Source organism: Oryctolagus cuniculus, chromosome 11 (genome assembly GCF_964237555.1).
Source record: "Oryctolagus cuniculus chromosome 11, mOryCun1.1, whole genome shotgun sequence".
Taxonomy (NCBI): domain Eukaryota; kingdom Metazoa; phylum Chordata; class Mammalia; order Lagomorpha; family Leporidae; genus Oryctolagus; species Oryctolagus cuniculus.
In genome coordinates this window covers 42,728,429-42,748,355 of record NC_091442.1, presented here as the reverse complement: position 1 = coordinate 42,748,355, position 19,927 = coordinate 42,728,429, and the positions used below count along the sequence as shown (strand labels likewise).

At 51.7% G+C, this 19,927-nt stretch overlaps 1 protein-coding gene across 1 annotated transcript in view; it reads right to left on the bottom strand.

The window, feature by feature from the left end:
- Nucleotides 1-266: 266 nt before the first annotated feature.
- Nucleotides 267-19,927, bottom strand: part of BANF2 (BANF family member 2) — a 38,248-nt gene continuing 18,587 nt past the window's right edge. Inside the window, exons 2-5 of the mRNA XM_051845365.2 lie at nt 11,998-12,249; nt 10,519-10,680; nt 8,767-8,895; nt 267-455 (exon numbers count right to left, since the gene is read on the bottom strand). Coding sequence (XP_051701325.1) covers nt 309-455; nt 8,767-8,892 — 273 coding nt within the window. The 5' untranslated portion in view covers nt 8,893-8,895; nt 10,519-10,680; nt 11,998-12,249 and the 3' untranslated portion in view covers nt 267-308. The remainder of the gene's footprint in view (nt 456-8,766; nt 8,896-10,518; nt 10,681-11,997; nt 12,250-19,927) is intronic.

Below are 19,927 nucleotides of genomic sequence, written 5' to 3'. Positions count from 1 at the left end.
CCCAAGGGTGTGGACCCCTGCCACCCATGTGGGAGACCCAGATAGAGTTCCTGGCTCCTGGCTTCCAACTGGCCCACCCCTGACTACTGTGGACATTGAGGGAGTAAACTAGCAGATGGAAGAGTTCTGTCTCTCTGTCTGTCTCTCTGTCTCTCTCTCTCCCTCCCTGTTCCTTTCAAATAAATAAAACAAATAATAATAAAAAAAACCACATCCAAAACCCCATAAACCCACACACACACAAAAAAAAGCCTTGGAGCCTGGCGTAGGCGGAGGAGGTGTTATTCAACCAGGGCCGAGCCAGGTGTCTACAGGAAGCAGGTGCACCACTCCTTGAGACATTTGGAGCTCCTCTTGGCCTCACACTCGGTGGCACCACAACAACAAATGATCCAGTTCTGAAACTCAGTTTCGTTCTTGTGCATCAGAAGGAACTGTCCCAACAGGATGTAGGCCTGGGGGAGGGGACAGGGCAGGGAGGAAGAGAGGAAAGGTTATAACAACCTGGCCGGACATGCTCTTCTTCCCTCACCCACCAGGAGCAAAATCACCAGGACTCCCGGGTCCCATTCGAGGGAGATTTGCACTCTCTGCGGCCCTGAGGGGGGCCGTGTGGATTGGGGGGCAGAGTCCTGTAGAAGCAAGGTCACATCCCCCGGGACTGGTTGTGGGGGTCGTCTAGCTTGGAATGATGAGAATCTGTGTTCCCCAAACTGTGCTGACCACAGGAACGCCCTGGGGTCTCCTTCAAAGGTAGGTTCTGACTCAGAAGGCCTCAAGCTGGGGTGGGCGTCAGCGTTTCTGCCCCGTTCCCAGCTGAGGCAAGTCCAGGGACCACATCTTGAGTGGCAGGGGGCGGAGCGTGCCTCCGAGGCTCCCTTCCCACCTCTGATCCAGGAGTTCTGTCTCTGAAACACACAGGGCTCAGAGTTGGACATGCTGTCACCCCACGCTTCCTCCATGGCCTGGGTAGTGCATGTTTCAACCAACCTTCGCACTGTTTGGATAAGTCTGTGCTGTGGCACTCTGTCCTGCAAGTGGCAGTGTCACCCCTGGCCAACTCTTCCCACGCACCCAGCCACCAGTGACGATCGAAACCACCTCCACACGTTGGCCAAATGTCCCCTTGGAGGCAAATTCTCCCTCGCCGGAGGGCCACTGCACGCAGGGCTGCCGGATGAAGGGCATCTTTGGCGTTGGTGTGTCCTTGGAGACCACCTGGGGCATCTCAGGCTATGCAGCCACCTGATGTCAGACCCAGCAGAACCTGGGTCTCAGCGGCTGCACCTGTTTTCTGCACCTCAGGCAACCGGCCCTGCAGATCGAATTAAGGAAATCCAACAGGAAAGCACTCAGAAGATGCAAATGCCACTTTGTCCAGGGAGATGTAGCCCTGTGGGAGGGGCACGGCAGGTCTAAAGCACGCTAAACTCGTGCTGAGATCTGCGGATGAAAACAGATCCAATAAACAGCGCGACGCCCCGACTCAGGCTCCTGGGGACATTGTCTGGTTTTCTAAGGACCTGCATCCACAGCTTTTCATTTCTCTTTTCCCGTTTGATCCATTGTGGATGAAGGACAAGAACCACGGGAAGAAAGGGAACAGCTGAGACCCTGCGGCCATAAACTGGCTAAGCCGCTAGTGGTGGCGGCTGGAGATTCCAGGTCACATCCAGGGCCATCTCTCCAACGAGAAGCAGCACCCCCCCAGCCCCCACCCCATGCCGCCAAGCTCTGGGCCCTTTCCAGGAAACTTGCTACTGTCTGTTTACTTTCAGTTGCATAAAACAAAGCAAACTTTATCTTAACCAGAGGGAACATTTTTTTTTTTTTTTCAAGAGAAATCAAATAGAGGCTGAATCCCAGTCACAAAAGGTAGCAAGCATTGGAGCTAGAGGTTTTATTTTTGGTCATGGTCCAGTTGTTGAAAACAGAAAAGAGCCAGGATTCATGGGGATTTTAAACTGTTACTTTAATCACCTTAAAAAACAAACAAACAAACAGATGCAATACAGAGATGTTTCATGTGATCTCATTTCGCTTTCCCATTGGTGGATTGCATGGAGGTGTTTTTAAACCAAATTTATTTTTCAAAGATTTATTTATTTTATTTGAAAGTCAGAGTTACACAGAGAGAGGAGAGGCAGAGAGACAGAGAGAGAGAAAGGTCTTCCATCTGCTGGTTCACTCCCCAATTGGTCGCAATGGTCGGAGCTGCGCTGATCCGAAGCCAGGAGCCAGGAGCTTCCTCCAGGTCTCCCTCGTGGGTGCAGGGGCCAAAGGACTTGGGCCATCTTCTACTGCTTTCCCAGAACATAGCAGAGAGCTGGATTGGAAGTGGAGCAGCCGGGACTTGAACCAGCTCCCATATGGGACGCTGGCACCACGGGTGGCGTCTTTACACACTACGCCACAGCACCGGCCCCTAAACCAAAATTTTTAACAAAGCACATGCTGGGGTTAATAGAACAGGATCAAGAGGCGTGGAGCTTCATCCAAGGACAGAGAACATTAAGGAGAATCATAACAATTATCATTATTACTTAATACAGGTTGAGCATTCCTGTTCTAAAAATCCCAGATACTGCAAATTACAAAACTTCTTGAGCATAGACACGGTACCACCAGTGGAAAATTCCACACCATGCAATCTCCTCTCATGAACAAAATTATTAGAAACACTGTGTACAATGACATGCTGGGTATGTAAGCTGCATAGGACATAAAGCAATTTGGCATTTAGACTGGGGTCCCCTAGGATATCTCATCATGTACATGCAAATATCCCCAAGTCCCCACATTCTGAATGCAATCAGAAACGCTCCTGGTCCCAGGCATTGCGATACGCTCTAGTGCCCTGGGTGCTCTCCAGCACTGTTGTGGGCAGGTTCCGCTGGAGACACCAAGCGTGATCCTCACACCCACAGGCAGACGCAAACCCCTGCTTCCCTCTGCCCTGCCCTGGCACAGCCCAGACACCTGTAGTCTGGCCCGGAGGCTCAGGCATACCTCTACCCATTTCTGCACCCTACTATTGGCATCCGCTGGCTTGGCCATCAGAGCCTCCGTGTCCCACCAGGCCCCACAGCCAGGAAGCCTGGGAATGGTGTGGCACACAGGAGCCAGGCAAACTTTCCAGGAAAAGCCACAGGAAGAAGGGCCTCGTCTTGTAGCCTCTGGAGCTGAGACGCAACCTGACGTTCCCTCCTCTGCTTTCTCTCTGGCTTCACCCTGCATCTCTCAAAGGTGAGGAGACAAAGTTGGTGCCTTCTGCATTCAATCCTGAAGACTTCACTCTGCTCCCCAGGCAAGCTCCCGGTGCCTGTTGCTGCCCTGCCGGAGGCTCGCATGGTTTTCTGCTGGCTCCCCATAGCCTGCCCCTCTCCCTCTTTGGGCCACAGCTCTCAGAAACCCAGCTGCAGGGAGCGTGATGTAGAAACACAGAGTCACTGAGCAGGATACATCCCTGCCCTCTCTCTGCCCTGGACAGCGGCCGTGACAAACCAGGCGCCATGGTCCTTCCTGCGGTAGCAAGATGGGAGTACAAGGGCAGACCGCCCTCAACCCCAAGTTCAAACGGGGAGACTCAGCCCCAAGTTCAAACGGGGAGACTCAGCCCGGGGCTGGGCCTTCCAGCTGGCCAGACGCACTTCCTGCTGGACAGCAGCAGTCTGAATCTGCCCCCGTGGGGGATCCACGTTCCCAACAGCGCTCAGCAGAGCGCTCACCTCGGTTCAGCGCCGTGCGGCCACCATCCTCAAAGTCTCAGCGCATCTGAACAAAAGACCTCACGTTGCATTTTGCAACTGGGCCCTACCAGTTAGGCAGCTGGCCCCAGTCCACCTTCAAAATGCTCAGCCTTCACCGTGACAGCTGACCTTTCAGAGACCAGCTCTGTCTTGGCCTCTCTTCTCAAGCTTCCGACATGTGCCCTGCCTGAGACCCCACGCCCCCGGCACCTGTACTGGCTGTACCTCACACCACCGCATGGCCCCACGGTACAACGACACAACTTTCTGTGCTGTAGCTAAACAGACGTTGTCTCCCCAGTCTTCGTGTTCCTGAGAACCCATGGGATCCAGGCAAATCCAGCATCTCCCGGTCAGTTCAGGCTTAATACTCTGACATTCCTGTGAATGCTCAATCCAGTGTGAGTCTTGCACCCTTTTTCTTTCTCCTGGGACCTACTTATATGAAAGGAAAACAAAAAACAAAAACAGGGGCCAGCGCTATGGCTCAGTGGGTTAAAGCTCCAGTCTGCAGTGCTGGCATCCCATATGGGTGCTGGTTCAAGTCCAGGCTGCTCCACTTCTGATCCAGCTCTCTGCTATGGCCTGGGAAAGCAGTGGAAGATGGCCCAAGTCCCCATGGGAGACTCGGAGGAAGCTTTGGATCTGCACCACTCTGGCCATTGTGGTCAATTGGGGAGTGAACCAGTGGATGGAAGACCTCTCTCTCTCTCTCTCTCTCTCTGTGACTCTGCCTTTCAAATAAATAAATAAGTAAATCTTTAAAAAAAAAAAAAAAAAGGAAGAGAAAGAAAAAAAAGAAAAAACAAAACAAGGGACCGGCACTGTTGCGTAGTGGACAAAGCCACTGCCTGCAGTGCCTGCATTCCATATGGGCACTGGTTTAAGTCCTGGCTGCTCCACTTCTGATCCAGCTCTCTGCTATGGTCTGAGAAAGCAGTAGAAGATGGCCCAAGTCCTGGGGCCCCTGCATCCACATGAGAGACCTGGAAGGAGCTCCTGGCTCCTGGCTTTGGATCGGCGCAGCTCCAGCTGTTGCGGTCATTTGGGGAATGAACCAGCGGATGGAAGACCTTTCTCCCCGTGCTGCTGGAGACCTGTGTCCACAGTGTGGACACAATTGTGTCCATTCACTCGTTGTCTGGAAATAACCCCTGGCTGGGGTTTTCATGGGAAGGGAAGGATCTGGAGAGGAAACCACAGGCAAGCCATGCCTCTGTGCCAGGGGTGTGGGTGCTCAGACCAGGCGTGGGAAAGCAGAGTCCACAGTCACGACAAGGGCTCCCCCTGAAAGCTCAAGGTGCTCAAAAATAGAGGCGATTGGGTGAGGTGGGCAGAAGGAGGGCTTCCCAGCCGGCGCCGTGGCTCACTAAGCTAATCCTCCTCCTATGGCGTCGGCACTCCGGGTTCTAGTCCCGGTTGGGGTGCCGGATTCTGTCCCAGTTGCTCCTCTTCCTGTCCAGCTCTCTGCTGTGGCCCGGGGAAGGCAGTGGAAGATGGCCCAAGTATTTGGGCCCTGCACCCACATAGGTAGACCAGGAGGAAGCACCTGGCTCCTGGCTTCGGATCGGCGCAGTGTGAACCAACGGAAGGAAGACCTTTCTCTCTGTCTCTCTCTCTCTCTCACTGTCTAACTCTGCCTGTCAAAAAAAAAAAAAAAAAGAGAGAGAGAGAGAGAAAGAAAAAAGAAAAAGAAGGAGGGCTTCCCAGAGGAAGGGGACCATTAATAGGGCCTGAAGTGGACCACATTCCCTTTTGAGGAGGGTGCCAGGTGGGAGGGGGGTGGTTCCCATATGTGCTTGTGGCTCGTGGGCGGGGAGAGGGAGGGAGGAGGCAGGGAATATAAAACAGAGCCAAATGGGCGGTGTTAAGTCACCACCTGGGATGCTAGCACCCCAAATCAGAGAACCTAGATTCCTTTACTGGCCCCGCTTCCCACCCCAGCTTCCTGCTAGGGCACCTGGAGAGGCAGCTCTTCAAGTACTGGGGTCTCTGCCACCCACGTGGGAGACCGGGATTGAGTTCTAGGATCCTTGGCTTCGTTTTGAGTGAACCAGCAGATGGGAGTCCTATCTCTCAAATAAGTACAATATTAAAAAAAAAAAAAACCTTAAAAAATATTAAACAGAGCTAAAGCCAGGCCATGGCCAGCCTCGACTCCATGTGTGCACAAAGCTTTCTCCCATTTCCATAATTCCGGTCTCTCCTGCAGCCCTTCCTCCATTATTTCTAGGCCAACACCATTCAGTAGGTATATACAAGGTGAGCCAGCCACATCTGTCATTTCTCACTTTCTAGTACCCACGGGAACAAGCAGGAGGGAATCAGGCAAAATGAATATTCTAACAATTGATTTCATTCTTATTGGCTCCGCTGTTTCCGAAACAGCACCACTCTGAGACATAACCAATGAGAACGCGATTGCTGACCCACTCCATGTCCTTTCGCGTGGCGGGGCACAAGGTCATGACATCACAGCGTGTGTTTTCTGTGTCTGGCACACGACAGTTCAGTCATGTCCTCGGCAGGCTCATGTGGCTGGTGGCCACCGTGTTGTGTGTGGATCCTCAGACCAAAGCGGCCTGCCTCTGGGGGGGCGGGGGGAGCAGACACAAAATAACCCAGACAGAACACAGTCACAGCTTGGGCTTTTGAGCTCCTGAAGAGAATCCATCATCGCAGAAATCAATGGTTTTTAGAGTCACGACTCAAACCGCGAGCTGGAAACCCAGTTGTGCTATCGGCCAGAGATCTGGAGACCGGGGCAGGATGTGAGGACAGCTCCTCCGGCCCCCCGCCCTGGTGTGGAAGACAAAGACCTGCGCAGAGGCAGGGGTGGAAGTGAAGGTTTGAGAGGCAGGGGCTGGTGGGAGAGCTGGGGAACGTGCCATGCAGGCCATAGCCTTCCGAGGGGGCAACACAGTCAGGTAACTCAGGTGGGCATCCAGGGCAGGCGGCTGGTGGCGCCTCTGCCCCTGTGCGTCCAGCGTCCTGGTGACTCTGGAGAGAGCTGGTGGCTGAGAGAGGAGCCCAGGCAAATTGGTTTGGGGGCAGCGCAGGGGTCTTTGTGCCAGCGCATCCTCTGAAAGGGAGCAGAGAGAGCCCGGAAAGGCAGGGTTCAGCGGGCATGGCCAACAAGGGAGCTGCAGTGGGGTTGGCTCACAACAAAGAAATTGAGGCCGAGCCCCAGGGTGGGGAGGGGTGGGCGGCAGCGGGGGCCAGCCAGTCCTCGGCAGAGGCCCCAAAATACAGCCCTTCCCTGTGCTCAGGTCCCCTCCAACCCAGGCAAGGTCTCAAAATACAGGAGCTGGCATTTTCTTTTATTCTTCCTCTATTTGAAAGACAGAGAAAGATCTTGCACATTTGTTTGTTCACCCTCCATTACACGAACTGTATAACTCTCACTTTCAAATAATAATTAAATCTTTAATGCCCATTGCCACTGTATAGTTACCACAATAGAAAAATAAAAGAAACAATTATTTATTTAAAAAAAATTTAAAAAGTATTTGAGAGGGAGAGATTAAGACAGAGAGAGAGCATACCCATGTGCTGGTTCACTCTCCAAATGCTCACAGTGGCCAGGGTTAGGCCAGGCTGAAGCCAGGAAGTAGAAACTTAGTCCAGGTCTCTCCTGTGGGCAGCAGGGATCCAGTTACTTGAACCATCACCACCGCCTCTACCAGGGTCTGAATAAGCAGGAAGCTGGAAGTAGGAGCCAGAGCTGGGTATTGAACGTAGACACTCTGATGTAGGACCCAGGTGCCCCAGCAGGCAGCTGAACTGCCAGGCCAAACCTCTGCTCCCCTAGCAGCTTTTTAATAGTCCCATCCAGACAAATAATTAGTGACCAGGTCACTGGCACATCGTCCCTGGAAGGAATTAGTGTTCTTGTAAGAGCAGGTTATGATAAAAAGAGCAAGACTTGGGGGCAGGTCTTGTGGCGCAGTTGCTTAAATGACCAGCTGCAATGCCAGCATCCCATATATCAGAGCCTCAGTTCCAGTCCCGGCCACTCCACTTCTGATCCAACTTCCTGCCAATGCACCTGGGAAGGCAGCAGAAAATGACTCAAGTGCTTGGGCCCCTGCCACCAACGTGGGAGACCGAGATGGGGTTCCAGGCTCCTGGCTTCAGTCTGGCCATTGTGGGCATTTGGGGAGTGAACCAGCAGATGGAAGATACCCCCCAACCCCCTCTGTCTCTCCCTCTCTGTCACTTTGCCTTTAAAACAAGCAAACTGAATCTTTGGAAAAAAGGGGTGGGGGGCAAGATTGGCCTCTCCTTGCTCTCTGGCTTCTGGTCCCATCACATGATCTCCCCTCTTGCAGGCACTCCTGCCTTAATACCATCCGCTGGGATGTGATACAGCCAAGGGAGCCCTCACCAGTGCCAGTGCCAGTGCCAGTGCCATGTTGCTTGGACTTTCAGCTTCTAAGAATGCAGAGCTGAATAAACCTCTCTTCTGTGTAAGTACTCAGCACCAAGTACTCCTGATAGCAACGGAAGATGGACTAGCACTATCAGGTTCCACTAGAAATTCTGGAGGCTGTCCATGGGTGGGGAATGACCTCTTGGAATGACTCACATGCCCTGACTCTGGTGTAGACCCATGGCCAGGCTGGTGCCCTGACTGGGGGCAGGTGAGACTCCACGGGTGCCTTCCTGGAGGTGGGGCGTGCACCTGGCTCATCCAACAGCTCTGCTCCACGCTCCGGAGCCTGGTCCACTTCTGTGTGACCCCGAGCCATTGAATAACCAGTGAGTCTTGCCCAGCCCAGCTGCTCTGAGCTGAAGCAATTCTATCTGCCCATCATACACAAGCCCTTGAGGCTGCCCAAGCACGTGGGCTCAGTAATACTGAAGCACGTGGCACCCTGCCAAGTGGAGCTTTGCTCTCTGCTGGCCCCTTACAGGGACACAAGGCAGGAACTGCCATCTGGCAGGACCGGGGAGAGAGAAGTTGGAGAGAGAGGTTGGAAAAGTTGAAAAACAAACAAACAAAAAACCAAATTACCTTGCTGAAACCTTTGGCGACTAGATTGATGGCAAGCTCCCGGCTAATCCCGTCTATACAGCCAACATCCTTTTCTCCAATGGGTTCAGAGAGGAAGGCTCTGAGCTTGGGGGACATGTGAGCCATCTCCTGCAACAGCAATGGGAGGGGAGCGGAAGAGATTAGCAGGTGCCTGACCGTTTACAGTGCGTGTGGGCACTGGGGAATTCCCTCAGCCAGCCAAGGGACCGGGGACAACAGATGGTAGATTCCCTTCCACCATGCAGCGTTCGCTCGGGACTTTTAAAGCAGCTGCCGCGCCTGCACTGCAGGCCTTTGCACACCCATTCCCACCTGGCTGGGGGAAGAGAAGGGTAATGTTGACCGCAGATGAGCCCCATAAATCCACTGGCCCAGGGTGTGCTTGATGATAAGAGCTGCAACGGGCTTCTTGCCAAGTCTTCCCACTACACGCTTAAAGACACAGCTTGCGGGCCCAGTGATGTGGCATAGCAGGTTAAACTCCCTCTTGGAACACCGGCTCCCCACATCAGAGTGCCAGTTTGAGTCCTGGATGCTCCACTTCCCATCCGGTTCCCTGCTAATGCATCTGGGAAGGATGGCCCAGGTACTTGGGCCCCTGCCACCCAGGATGGAGTTCTGGGCTCCTGGTTTCAGCCTGGCCTAGTTCTGCCATTGTGGCGATTTGGGGAGTGAAGTGTCAGATGGAAGATCTCTCTGTCTCGCCCTCTCTCTGTCACCCTGCCTTTCCAATAAATACATAAATCTTTAAAAAGAAAGAAAGACACAGTTTGCATCTTAGCAAATTAACCTACCCTCCTCTCTTAGCCACCTGATACTTGTGCCATACTTTTTTTTTTTTTTTTTTTTTGACTTGTGGAGTTAGACAGTGAGAGAGAGACAGAGAGAGTTACACAGTGAGAGAGACAGCGAGAAAGGTTTTCCTTCCGTTGTTTCACCCCCCAAATGGCTGCTATAGCCGGTGCGCTGCGCCGATCCAAAGCCAGGAGCCAGGTGCTTCCTCCTGGTCTCCCATGCAGGTGCAGGGCCCAAGCACTTGGGCCATCCTCCACTGCCTTCCTGGGCCACAGCAGAGAGCTGGCCTGGAAGAGGAGCAACCGGGACAGAATCTGGCACCCTGACCGGGACTAGAACCCAGTGTGCCGGCGCCACAGGCGGAGGATTAGCCAAGTGAGCCGCGGCACCAGCCCATACTTTTATTTTAAATAGTTGCCATGTTCTGTAACAGTTGGATGTCTGGTTGCAAGTAAGAGAAAACTCTTTAAACCAGCTCTGATATTAGGAAAGGCATTATATAACTCAAAAGTCCAGGGGAGAGGGTGGGTATGGTATCACCCAGGTCCAGCTCCAGGTGTCTGGGATTCTCAGTTCCCCTCATGGTGATAGAATAGCTGCTCCTGCACTCCTACGCTCCAACAACTGCACCCAGAAAGAAGGAAAAGGGAGAGCTCTGAGCAGATGCCTCATCTGGTTTCTAAGATGGAAGCGCCCACTTGCTCGCTCGCTGTCCCTGACGCTCTTGAATTAAAGAACACCCATTTCCAGGAGTTTTTTGAAGTCCTCTGATATTCCCAGGAGACAGTGACACCCTCAAGGGCCACTTTTGCCCTCCAGCCCAGGCCCAGTGCCCCATGAAGTGCCGATGACATCAATGAATGGATGCGCTCCCTGCCTCCCTTGCACAGCACCTGCCCCCTCTCCTGTCCCGGCCACCCCTACCCTCCTCCAGACCTGTGCTTGCAGGCCTGAGCTCCTCTCGTGAGTCTTCTTGCACAGGGGATGATTGGTCACGCTCCAGAGGAAGGAAGTCTGCGAGCAAAGATGGACGCGAAGGCACGGAGTTGAGCAGTCAGGGGTCTCTTAAGGCAAGGGGGCTTCATGTGTTCTGTGATTCTAGGAGGGAAACAAGACGAGAGAACTTGTCCATGTCCCTGACTCTGGGGGCTCCAATACACAAGGGGGTATGAGCTGTGATATGTGGGACATCCGTCTCTGAGTTCAGTTTGAAGACACGTTTCCTAAACACAAAACAGTGTTTAATGCCAGTGCTAACTGCGGGACTTCTCAATGCCCGTGGCCTTCTGGGATGACCACCGGGACCCTGGTAAAAGTCCAGGACTCCTGAGCAAGGAATCACCCAGCGATCCCACAGCCCACACCAAGCTCTGCTGAGGGAAAATTCCACTTGCTCCCCTTGGTGGCCACCTGTTAAGTTAAACCTCTCTGCCTATGAAACCTTCTGAGAAAAAAAAAAATGGAAAATACAACATTGTTATCAGGGCGCCAGCAGCATCAAAGGCGGGACCTGACTGGTAACACCTTGTGTGTGTGTGTGTGTGTGTGTGTGTGTGCTTTTTCTCACACATCTCATCCAACTGGGATCCTTGAAACACCTGGGGTGGGGGTGGGGGTTGGGCCAGTCAGGCAGTGATTTCTTACGTGGCTAAGGCCCTGCGGCAGCAGCAGCCACCAGTATAAGAAGGCTGTGCCTTTCTCGGGATAAGCTGGGCTGCAACAGTGGCTCCCAGCTCGGGGCAATGAGGCTCCCCAGGGAAGCTTTGGCAATGTCTGGAGACAGTTGTCCCAGCTTGAGCGGAGGGACGGTGCACTGGCATTTCGAGGCTGCTGAATATCCCACAATGCACAGGATGGCCCCCACAACCAAGAACTGGCCAGCAAGTTCTAGAAAATCCTGACTCACAGCCGGCGCCGCGGCTCACTAGGCTAATCCTCTGATGTGGTGCCGGCACCCCAGGTTCTAGTCCCGGTTGGGGCGCTGGATTCTGTCCCGGTTGCTCCTCTTCCAGTCCAGCTCTCTGCCGTGGCCCGGGAAGGCAGTGGAGGATGGCCCAGGCCCTTGGTCCGTGCACCCGTATGGGAGACCAGGAGGAAGCACCCGGCTCCTGGCTTTGGATCGGCGCAGTGCCCCGGCCATAGCAACCACTTGGGGGGTAAACCAACAGAAAAAGGAAGACCTTTCTCTCTGTCTCTCTCTCTAACTCTGCCTGTCAAAAAAAAAAAAAAAAAAAAAAAAAAAAAAAAAAAAAAGAAAAGAAAAGAAAAGAAAAGAAAATCCTGACTCACTTGGTCAAACAACACAGCTAACCTGCTCATCTCACCTAGCAGAAGCTTTGCAATGAGAAGGACTCGGGATTTTGGGGCTCTGTGTTATCAAGGACGAGGCTGGCTACCCCCAAGGTCCCACGATACCTGCACAATTGGCTTCGATCCTATTCTGACACGAGAGTGTCCCGAGGAAGAGAAGTCATTTCTTCGTGGGCGTCCTTAAGAAGCAAGATGCCTTGCAAGTTCTGCAGCAGAACTCCTTGTGGTGTCATGGGCAAGAACCAGGCAAGAAGCCCACCTGTAATCCAGTGCCTGGTGGGGCAGTGAGACCGGCGTGGCGGAGTGGACGGAGTCAGCCTTCCCGGAAGCACATGACTCCTCAGGGGACTGTTCAGCCTGAAAGAAGTAGGAAGAGAGGAAATGGATTCTGGGCAGGCCAGCAACAGACTCCCATGTCTTCTAAACCCAACTGCTTGGGAAAAGTTTATTTGAAAGGTAGAGAGAGAGAATCAGGCCAGGCCAAAGCCAGGAGCCAGAAACTCAGTATGTTCTGTCTATTACAGCGAACGCTTCTCAAAGTTTAGCAGGTGTAGGTACAGGTCTCTTTTTAAAAAAATAATGCAGGATCTGGTGTGAGTGTCGTGGTACAGGAGGTTAAGCCCTGACAGGTGTCCCATATCAAAGTGTCTGGCTCAAGTCCCACTTCTGCTTCCCATCCAGCTTCCTGCTAATGCGCCTGGGAGGCAGCAGACGATGGCCCAAGTACTTGAGTTCCTGCCACCCATATGGGAGACCCAGTTGGATTTCCTGGCTCCTGGCTTTGGCCTGGTCCAGCCCAGGCTGATGCAGGCATTTGGGGAATGAAGCAGAAGATGGAAGATCTAGATGGAAGATATCTCTCTACATATCACTCCATCTTTTAAAAAACATTTTTAAAAACGCAGGCTCTGACGCCACAGGTCTGGGATGAGCTCAGCCGCTGCATGTCTAACCAGCTCCTGGTCCACAGGCCACCTCTTCAGACATAAGTCACTGGTGGCACCACTTCTCTTTCCGTGTGATTTTATTAATTGTGGTCAAATACAATTTGCCATCTTGACCATTGCTAAGTTCACGTGCAATGGGTTAAGTACATTCACGTGGTGGTGCAGCCAATCTCCAGACTCTTGGTGCCAACAGAAACTCTATCCATCACAGCAGCTCCTCTCAGACTGCTGCTTTCCATCTCTGTGAATCTGACTACCCCAGGCGCATCTCAAAAGAGGCTTCATTCAGTGTGTGTCCCTTTGTGTCTGGCTGGCTTCTTGTAGCATCATGTCCTGCAGGTTCACCCATTGTTCGCTGTATCAGGATTTCCTTCCTTTTCAATGCCAGAATTCTACCACATTTTGTTTGTTTCGTTTGATTGGCAACTGGACTTGCTCCCACCTTGACTGTTGTGAATACAGATGTGCAAATCCAAGACCCAGCTTGCAGTTCTCGGGGTATCAACCCAACAGTGGAGTAGCCAGCTCATCTGCAACTTCTGGTTTGAATTTTTGAAGCAGCCATCACACTGTTTTCCAAGACGCTGCACTAATGCCACTTATTCTTAAATTTGACAATGCACTAGACTCTTGTGGGGAGATGTACAAATGGCTGGTGCTTGGATGCCTCCTCCAGAGAGGGATTTAATTACCACGGAGTATGGTCAGGATATCAGAATTTTCTAAACTCCCTGAGTGACTGCAAAATGTTGCAAAGTTTGAGAGCCATTGTGTCTGTGTCATTTGCTTCTTTCTCACACATTCTGAGCAGGTTTGCTAGGGTGATGGGATTCCAGCCAAGAGGGACTTTCTGGTGGGACCTGCATGGTCTTTGTCACCTTGTGGTGCAGGTCCCCCAGCTGCCAGGCAGTGTCTCGCTCATCCCCCAGCCCCAGGTGCATCCTATCCTCATTACCCATCCATAGGAAGACTTAACAATGACCCTGATGGCTTTGAAGTCAGAAAACTTCAGAGAAGGCAAGCTCCATAATAACCTGCTCTTTTCCCCCAAAATTAAAAAAAAAAAAAAAAGATGGGGGGGATCTTTACTTCAAAGGAAGTTTTACCTGCAATCCATTTATATAAAATAGATCAAAGCAGAGTTCCTCTGTTGACTTGGGAATGAGGTAAAGATGCCAGAAGTCCCCCACCTTACAGGGAACAACCATCTGCACTGCACCCCTGTGCTCCCCAGCCCTTCCTGATCTAACCTAAACACTTCCTTTCCCCCATCAAAACAAGTGAGTCCGAGAAGTTAAGCAACTTGCTCAAGACCGTGCACCTAGCAAAGGATCACCCCTCTCAGGTGAGCCTCAAGGCTGGCTGTGTTCTCATCAGCCTAAGCACTCAGCCTCCTGGATGTCAGAAGTGTGGCAAATGCCTCAACATAACCCCATCCGGTAAGAGGGTCTTGTATTACAGGGTGTTCTCTCAATTACTTGGCTTTGAACCACAAAGTACAGCTCAGGGAAGCCGTGCTGGTGGGGAAGTGACCTCAATCAATTCTGGTTTGAGATGCTCACAGAGATACCTATTTAAGTAAGGAATAAATGAGTCAATATAATTTCATCACGATTCCTAAAGGAACGGCCTCCCAAACTCTGTTGTTTGACAGCCTTTAAAAGTCATTTTAAAGTAAAAAAAAAATGTTTTCTGCTAAGTCTTTATGAGAAGCTGGTTATAAATACGTGCCTTTCAGATAAACAGAGTGAGGACAGGAGGACATAAAAATGGGTGCTTGGGGGCTGGCACTGTGGCTCAGTGGGCTAAAGCTCCGGTCTGCAGTGCCAGCATCCTATATGGGCGCCAGTTCAAGTCCCAGCTGCTCCACTTCTGATCCAGCTCTCTGCTATGGCCTGGGAAAGCAGTAGAAGATTGGGCCCCTGCACCCACATGGGAGGCCCAGAAAAATCTCCTGGTTCCTGGTTTCAGATCTGCCCAGCTCCGGCCATTGTGGCCATCTGGGGAGTGAACCCGTGGATGGAAGACCTCTCTCTCTCTCTCTGCCTCTTCCTCGCTGTAACTGCCTTCAAAAAAAAGAAAAAAAGAAAAAGAAAAAAGAAAAAAAGAATGGGTGTTTGTCCCACATGGGAGATCTGGAAGAAGCTCCTGGCTTTGTCCTGACCCAGCCCTGGCAATTGTGGCCTTTTGGGGAATGAGCCAGCAATGAAAGATATTCTCTCTCTCTCTCTCTCTCTTATTTCAAATAAATAAATTAAATCTCTAAGAACAAAAAAATGGGTGTTTGGGGTTAGGAATAACATTTCTAGTGGGGACATTATGTGCAAATTCAAAAAGTGACATCTCTTAACAAGTGAAGCTGTGGGGCCAGCACTGTGGTATAGCAGGTAAAGCAGCCGCCTGCAGTGCCGGCATCCCATATGGGCACTGGTTCGAGTCCTGGCTGCTCCACTTTTGATCCAGCTCTCTGCTGTGGCCTGGGAAAGCAGTAGAAGATGGTGCAGGTCCTTGGGCCCTGCACCCGTGTGGGAGACCTGGAAAAAAGCTCCTGGCTCCTGGCTTGGGATCGGCGCAGCTCCAGCTGTTGCAGCCAACTGGGGAGTGAACAAGCATTCACTCCTGCCTCTCCTCTCTCTGTGTAACTCTGACTTTCAAATAAACAAAAATAAATCTTTAAAAAAACACACACACACACACAAATGAAGCTGTTACTCTCTGACTACTGTGTGGGATAACACAAATGCCATTGTTTTCTTGAAATATGAATGGGAAAAGGGCAATATTTATAAATAGATTACTTTACTATATTATAGGTGATTTTAAATGTATGTGCTTAACTTATAAAACATTTTTTTTTAATCTGTATGTCTTAAAATGCACATGGTCAGGTGCTGGCATCGTGGTGCAGTGGGTAAGCCTCTACCTGAGAAGCCAGTGGCCTCCATGCACTCCGGTTCCAGTCCTGGCTGCTGCACTTCCAATCCAGCTCCCTGCAACTGTACTTGGGAAGGCAGCAAAAGATGGCCCAAACACTTAGGCACCTGCCACTGGAGTGGGAGACTAGGATGGAGTTCCTGGCTTCTGATTTCAGCCTCGCCCAGTCCCAGCTGTTGCAGCCATTTGAGTAGTGAACCAGCGGATGGATGGTCTCTTTCTCTGTATGTCTCTCCCTCTCTTGTAACTCTGACTTTCAAATAAATAAGATCTTTAAAAAAAATAAGCTCATATATTCAAATGGCCAAAATCCATTTGGGAGACAATAGAGAAAATGAGGGTTACTGTTTTTGTTTATTTGCTTTTGTTTTAGAGAGAGAAAGAGCTCCCACTCACTGGTTCACTTCCCAGATACTCACAACAGCTGGGGCCAGAAGCCAGGAGCCAGGAACTCAATCCATGTCTCCTACATGAGTGGCAAGAATCCAACTACTTGAGTCATCATTGCCTCCCTGGGCGCACATAGGCGGGAGGCTGGAATCAGGAACTGGAGCCAGAAAAAAAAAAACCTCAGTTACCCCTAACCAGCATCCTAACCATGAAGCCAAATACTTGTCCCAGGGCTACTTGACCTTCAAGTTTGCTTTATGTTTGGGCATGTGTGATGCTGCTCAGCCTAGGGAACTGAGATGTTAAAACTTAAACTTTGGCCGGGGCCACTGCTCAACAGGCTAATCCTCCGCCTAGCGGCGCCGGCACACCTGGTTCTAGTCCCGGGCGGGGTGCCGGATTCTGTCCCGGTTGCCCCTCTTCCAGGCCAACTCTCTGCTATGGCCCGGGAGTGCAGTGGAGGATGGCCCAAGTCCTTGGGCCCTGCACCCCATGGGATACCAGGATAAGCACCTGGCTCCTGGCTTCGGATCAGCGTGGTACGCCGGCCACGGCGGCCATTGGAGGGTGAACCAACGGCAAAGGAAGACCTTTCTCTCTCTCTCTCACTGTCCACTCTGCCTGTCAAAAACAAACAAACAAACAAACAAAAAAACCTTAAACTTCATGTTTTCCTCCCTGCCCCCCTCCCCCACTTTTTAAAAAAAGATTTATTTATTTGAAAGTCAGAGAGAGAAACGGAGAAGCAAAGACAGAAAGATCATCCACCTGTTGGTTCATTCTCTAGATGACTGCAAAGAGGGAAGGGCCAGGCCAAAGCCAGGAGCCAGGAGCTTCTTCCAGGTCACCACATGAGTGCAGGAACCCAAGCACTTGGGCCATCTTCTACTGCTTTCCCAGGTGCATTAGCAGGGAGCTGGATCAGAAGCAGAGCAGATACCTGAACTGGTATCCATATGGGATGCCAGCACTGCGGGCAGTGGCTGTACCTGCTATGCCGCAGTGTCGGCCCCTTCTCACCCCTTTTTTGAGAGAGGTAACAAGAAACATCAGAAAGGGAAAATTCTGCATCTATAGTAACATTGAGAACACCATGACTCACATTTTGCTCTTTAAAATCTCCCACACGATATATTTCTTTTGGCATTTTAATTCCAAGAAAAAGAAAACTTTCAAAATTAGTATATCTTAATGACAAAAAGAAGTTTTAAATATCCTATTTCCCTTTTCCCTCAGTCTATCAGGAAGCTCTGGGCTAAATATTCTGATTGTACGGAAATGAGAATGAAGGAACACCTCTTACTTTGTAGCGATATTTGCTTCTTTTGCACAATGGTTATTCTAAAACTTAAATTCACTACCCAAAGTACCCACAGGCTTTAGTGAAAGCTGTGTTACCACACAATTAATCCTCCATGATACAAGGAATGTAAACATCTCCTGAACCAAAGAGGTGCACAGGAAAATCCAGGATCCATTCATACGCCCTTAAGACACTGCAGCTTCTAACAACAAGGGTACGGGGTGATCTCAGGATTGTTCCTGCTGGGGCCTGAAGGGCCCCGGGTCTCCCCTGTGGGGACAGTGGAAGAGCTATTCCGAGGGGGCCAGCCTGGAGGCAGCGGCCATACTACCACACTGCCCATGCTCACACTGCCCACGCTCACACACTGCCCATGTTCACACTGTGCCTGTGTTCACACTGCCCGTGCGCACACTGCCTGTGCTCACACACTGCCTGTGCTCACACACTGCCCATGTTCACACTGCCCGTGCTCACACACTGCCCATGTTCACACAGTGCCCATGCTCACACACTGCCCGTGTTCACACTGCCCATGTTCACACACTGCCCGTGTTCACACTGCCCATGTTCACACACTGCCCGTGCTCACACACTGCCCATGTTCACACACTGCCCACGCTCACACACTGCCTGCGTTCACACTGCCCATGTTCACACTGCCCGTGTTCACACACTGCCTGTGTTCACACTGCCCATGTTCACACACTGCCTGTGCTCACACACTGCCCATGTTCACAATGTCCATGTTCACACTGCCCATGTTCATACACTGCCCATGTTCACACAGTGCCCATGTTCACACTGCCCGTGTTCACACTGCCTGTGTTCACACTGCCCATGTTCACACTGCCCGTGTTCACACACTGCCCATGCTCACACACTGCCCATTTCACACTGCCCGTGCGCACATACTGCCCATACACACGCACTGCCCGTGCGCACACATTGCCCATGTTCACACACTGCCTGTGCTCACACACTGCCCATGTTCACACTGTCCATGTTCACACTGCCCATGTTCACACACTGCCCGTGTTCACACTGCCCATGTTCACACTGCCCATGTTCACACTGCCCATGTTCACACACTGCCTGTGTTCACACTGTCCATGTTCACACACTGCCCGTGTTCACACTGCCCGTGTTCACACTGCCCATGTTCACACTGCCCATGTTCACACACTGCCCATGCTCACACTGCCCATGCTCACACACTGCCCATGTTCACACACTGCCCATGTTCACACTGTCCATGTTCACACTGCCCATGTTCACACACTGCCCGTGTTCACACTGCCCATGCTCACACACTGCCCATTTCACACTGCCCGTGTGCACATACTGCCCATACGCACGCGCTGCCCATGCACATACACTGCCCACCCGCTGGGATCAGAAGGATCATTGTCCGATTGTCAGTTCTGCTTTCTTGGCTCCTTGCACCTCTGTCCCTACTCCTAAACTTACAGCTTCTCCCTAAAGGACCAGCCCTTCAGGGAGAAAGACTAAAAAGGAGCCCCTGGAAGGATAAATGCATCTCCAGATGGAAGCTCTTGGACTCACTGTGTGCAGTCAACTCCAGAGCTGCCTTCCAGGGTGCACCCAGGATCCCGCAGCTGGTAAATGACCTCCGCTCACCGTCTCATGCCCCAGGAGCGGCTTCCCCTGTGAGGATGGCTTAGTTGGTGGGACCTGAGCCTGCCATGACCATCTTTGCCCCACTTGAGAAGGAAGGGGGTGGATCCCCAGTAATCATTTGCATGCCTAGGTCTAGCCCTGCCTGAAGGCAACCACCTTGGGCTTTACAGGTTAAGCAACATAACAAAAGAGATGTTCTTGCTTAATTCAGTCTAAGGATTGTCCCCCTCCCTTTTTTTTTTTTTTTTTTTTTTTTTTGACAGGCAGAACAGAATGGACAGAGAGAGAGAGAGAGAGAAAGGTCTTCCTTTTGCTGTTGGTTCACCCCTCAATGGCTGCTGCTGCCGGTGCGCTGTGGCCGGCGCACCGTGCTGATCCGAAGCCAGGAGCCAGGTGTTTCTCCTGGTCTCCCATGCGGGTGCAGGGCCCAAGGACTTGGGCCATCCTCCACTGTATTCCCGGGCCACAGCAGAGAGCTGGACTGGAAGAGGAGCAACCAGGACAGAATCCGACGCCCCGACCGGGACTAGAACCCTGTGTGCCGGCACCACAGGTGGAGGATTAGCCTATTGAGCTGCAGCACTGGCCGTCCCTTCCCTTTTAAAAGATTTATTTATTTGTTCATTTATTTGAAAAGCAGAAAGAGAGAATCTCCCATCTACTGGTCCACTCCCCAAATAGCCACAACAGCTAGACCTGGGCCAGGCCAAAGCCCGGAGCCAGGAGCTTCATCTGGGTCTCCCACGCAGGTTCAGGGGCCCAAGCACCTGGGCCATCTTCAGCTGTTTTCCCAGGTGCATTAGCAGGGAGCTGATTGAAA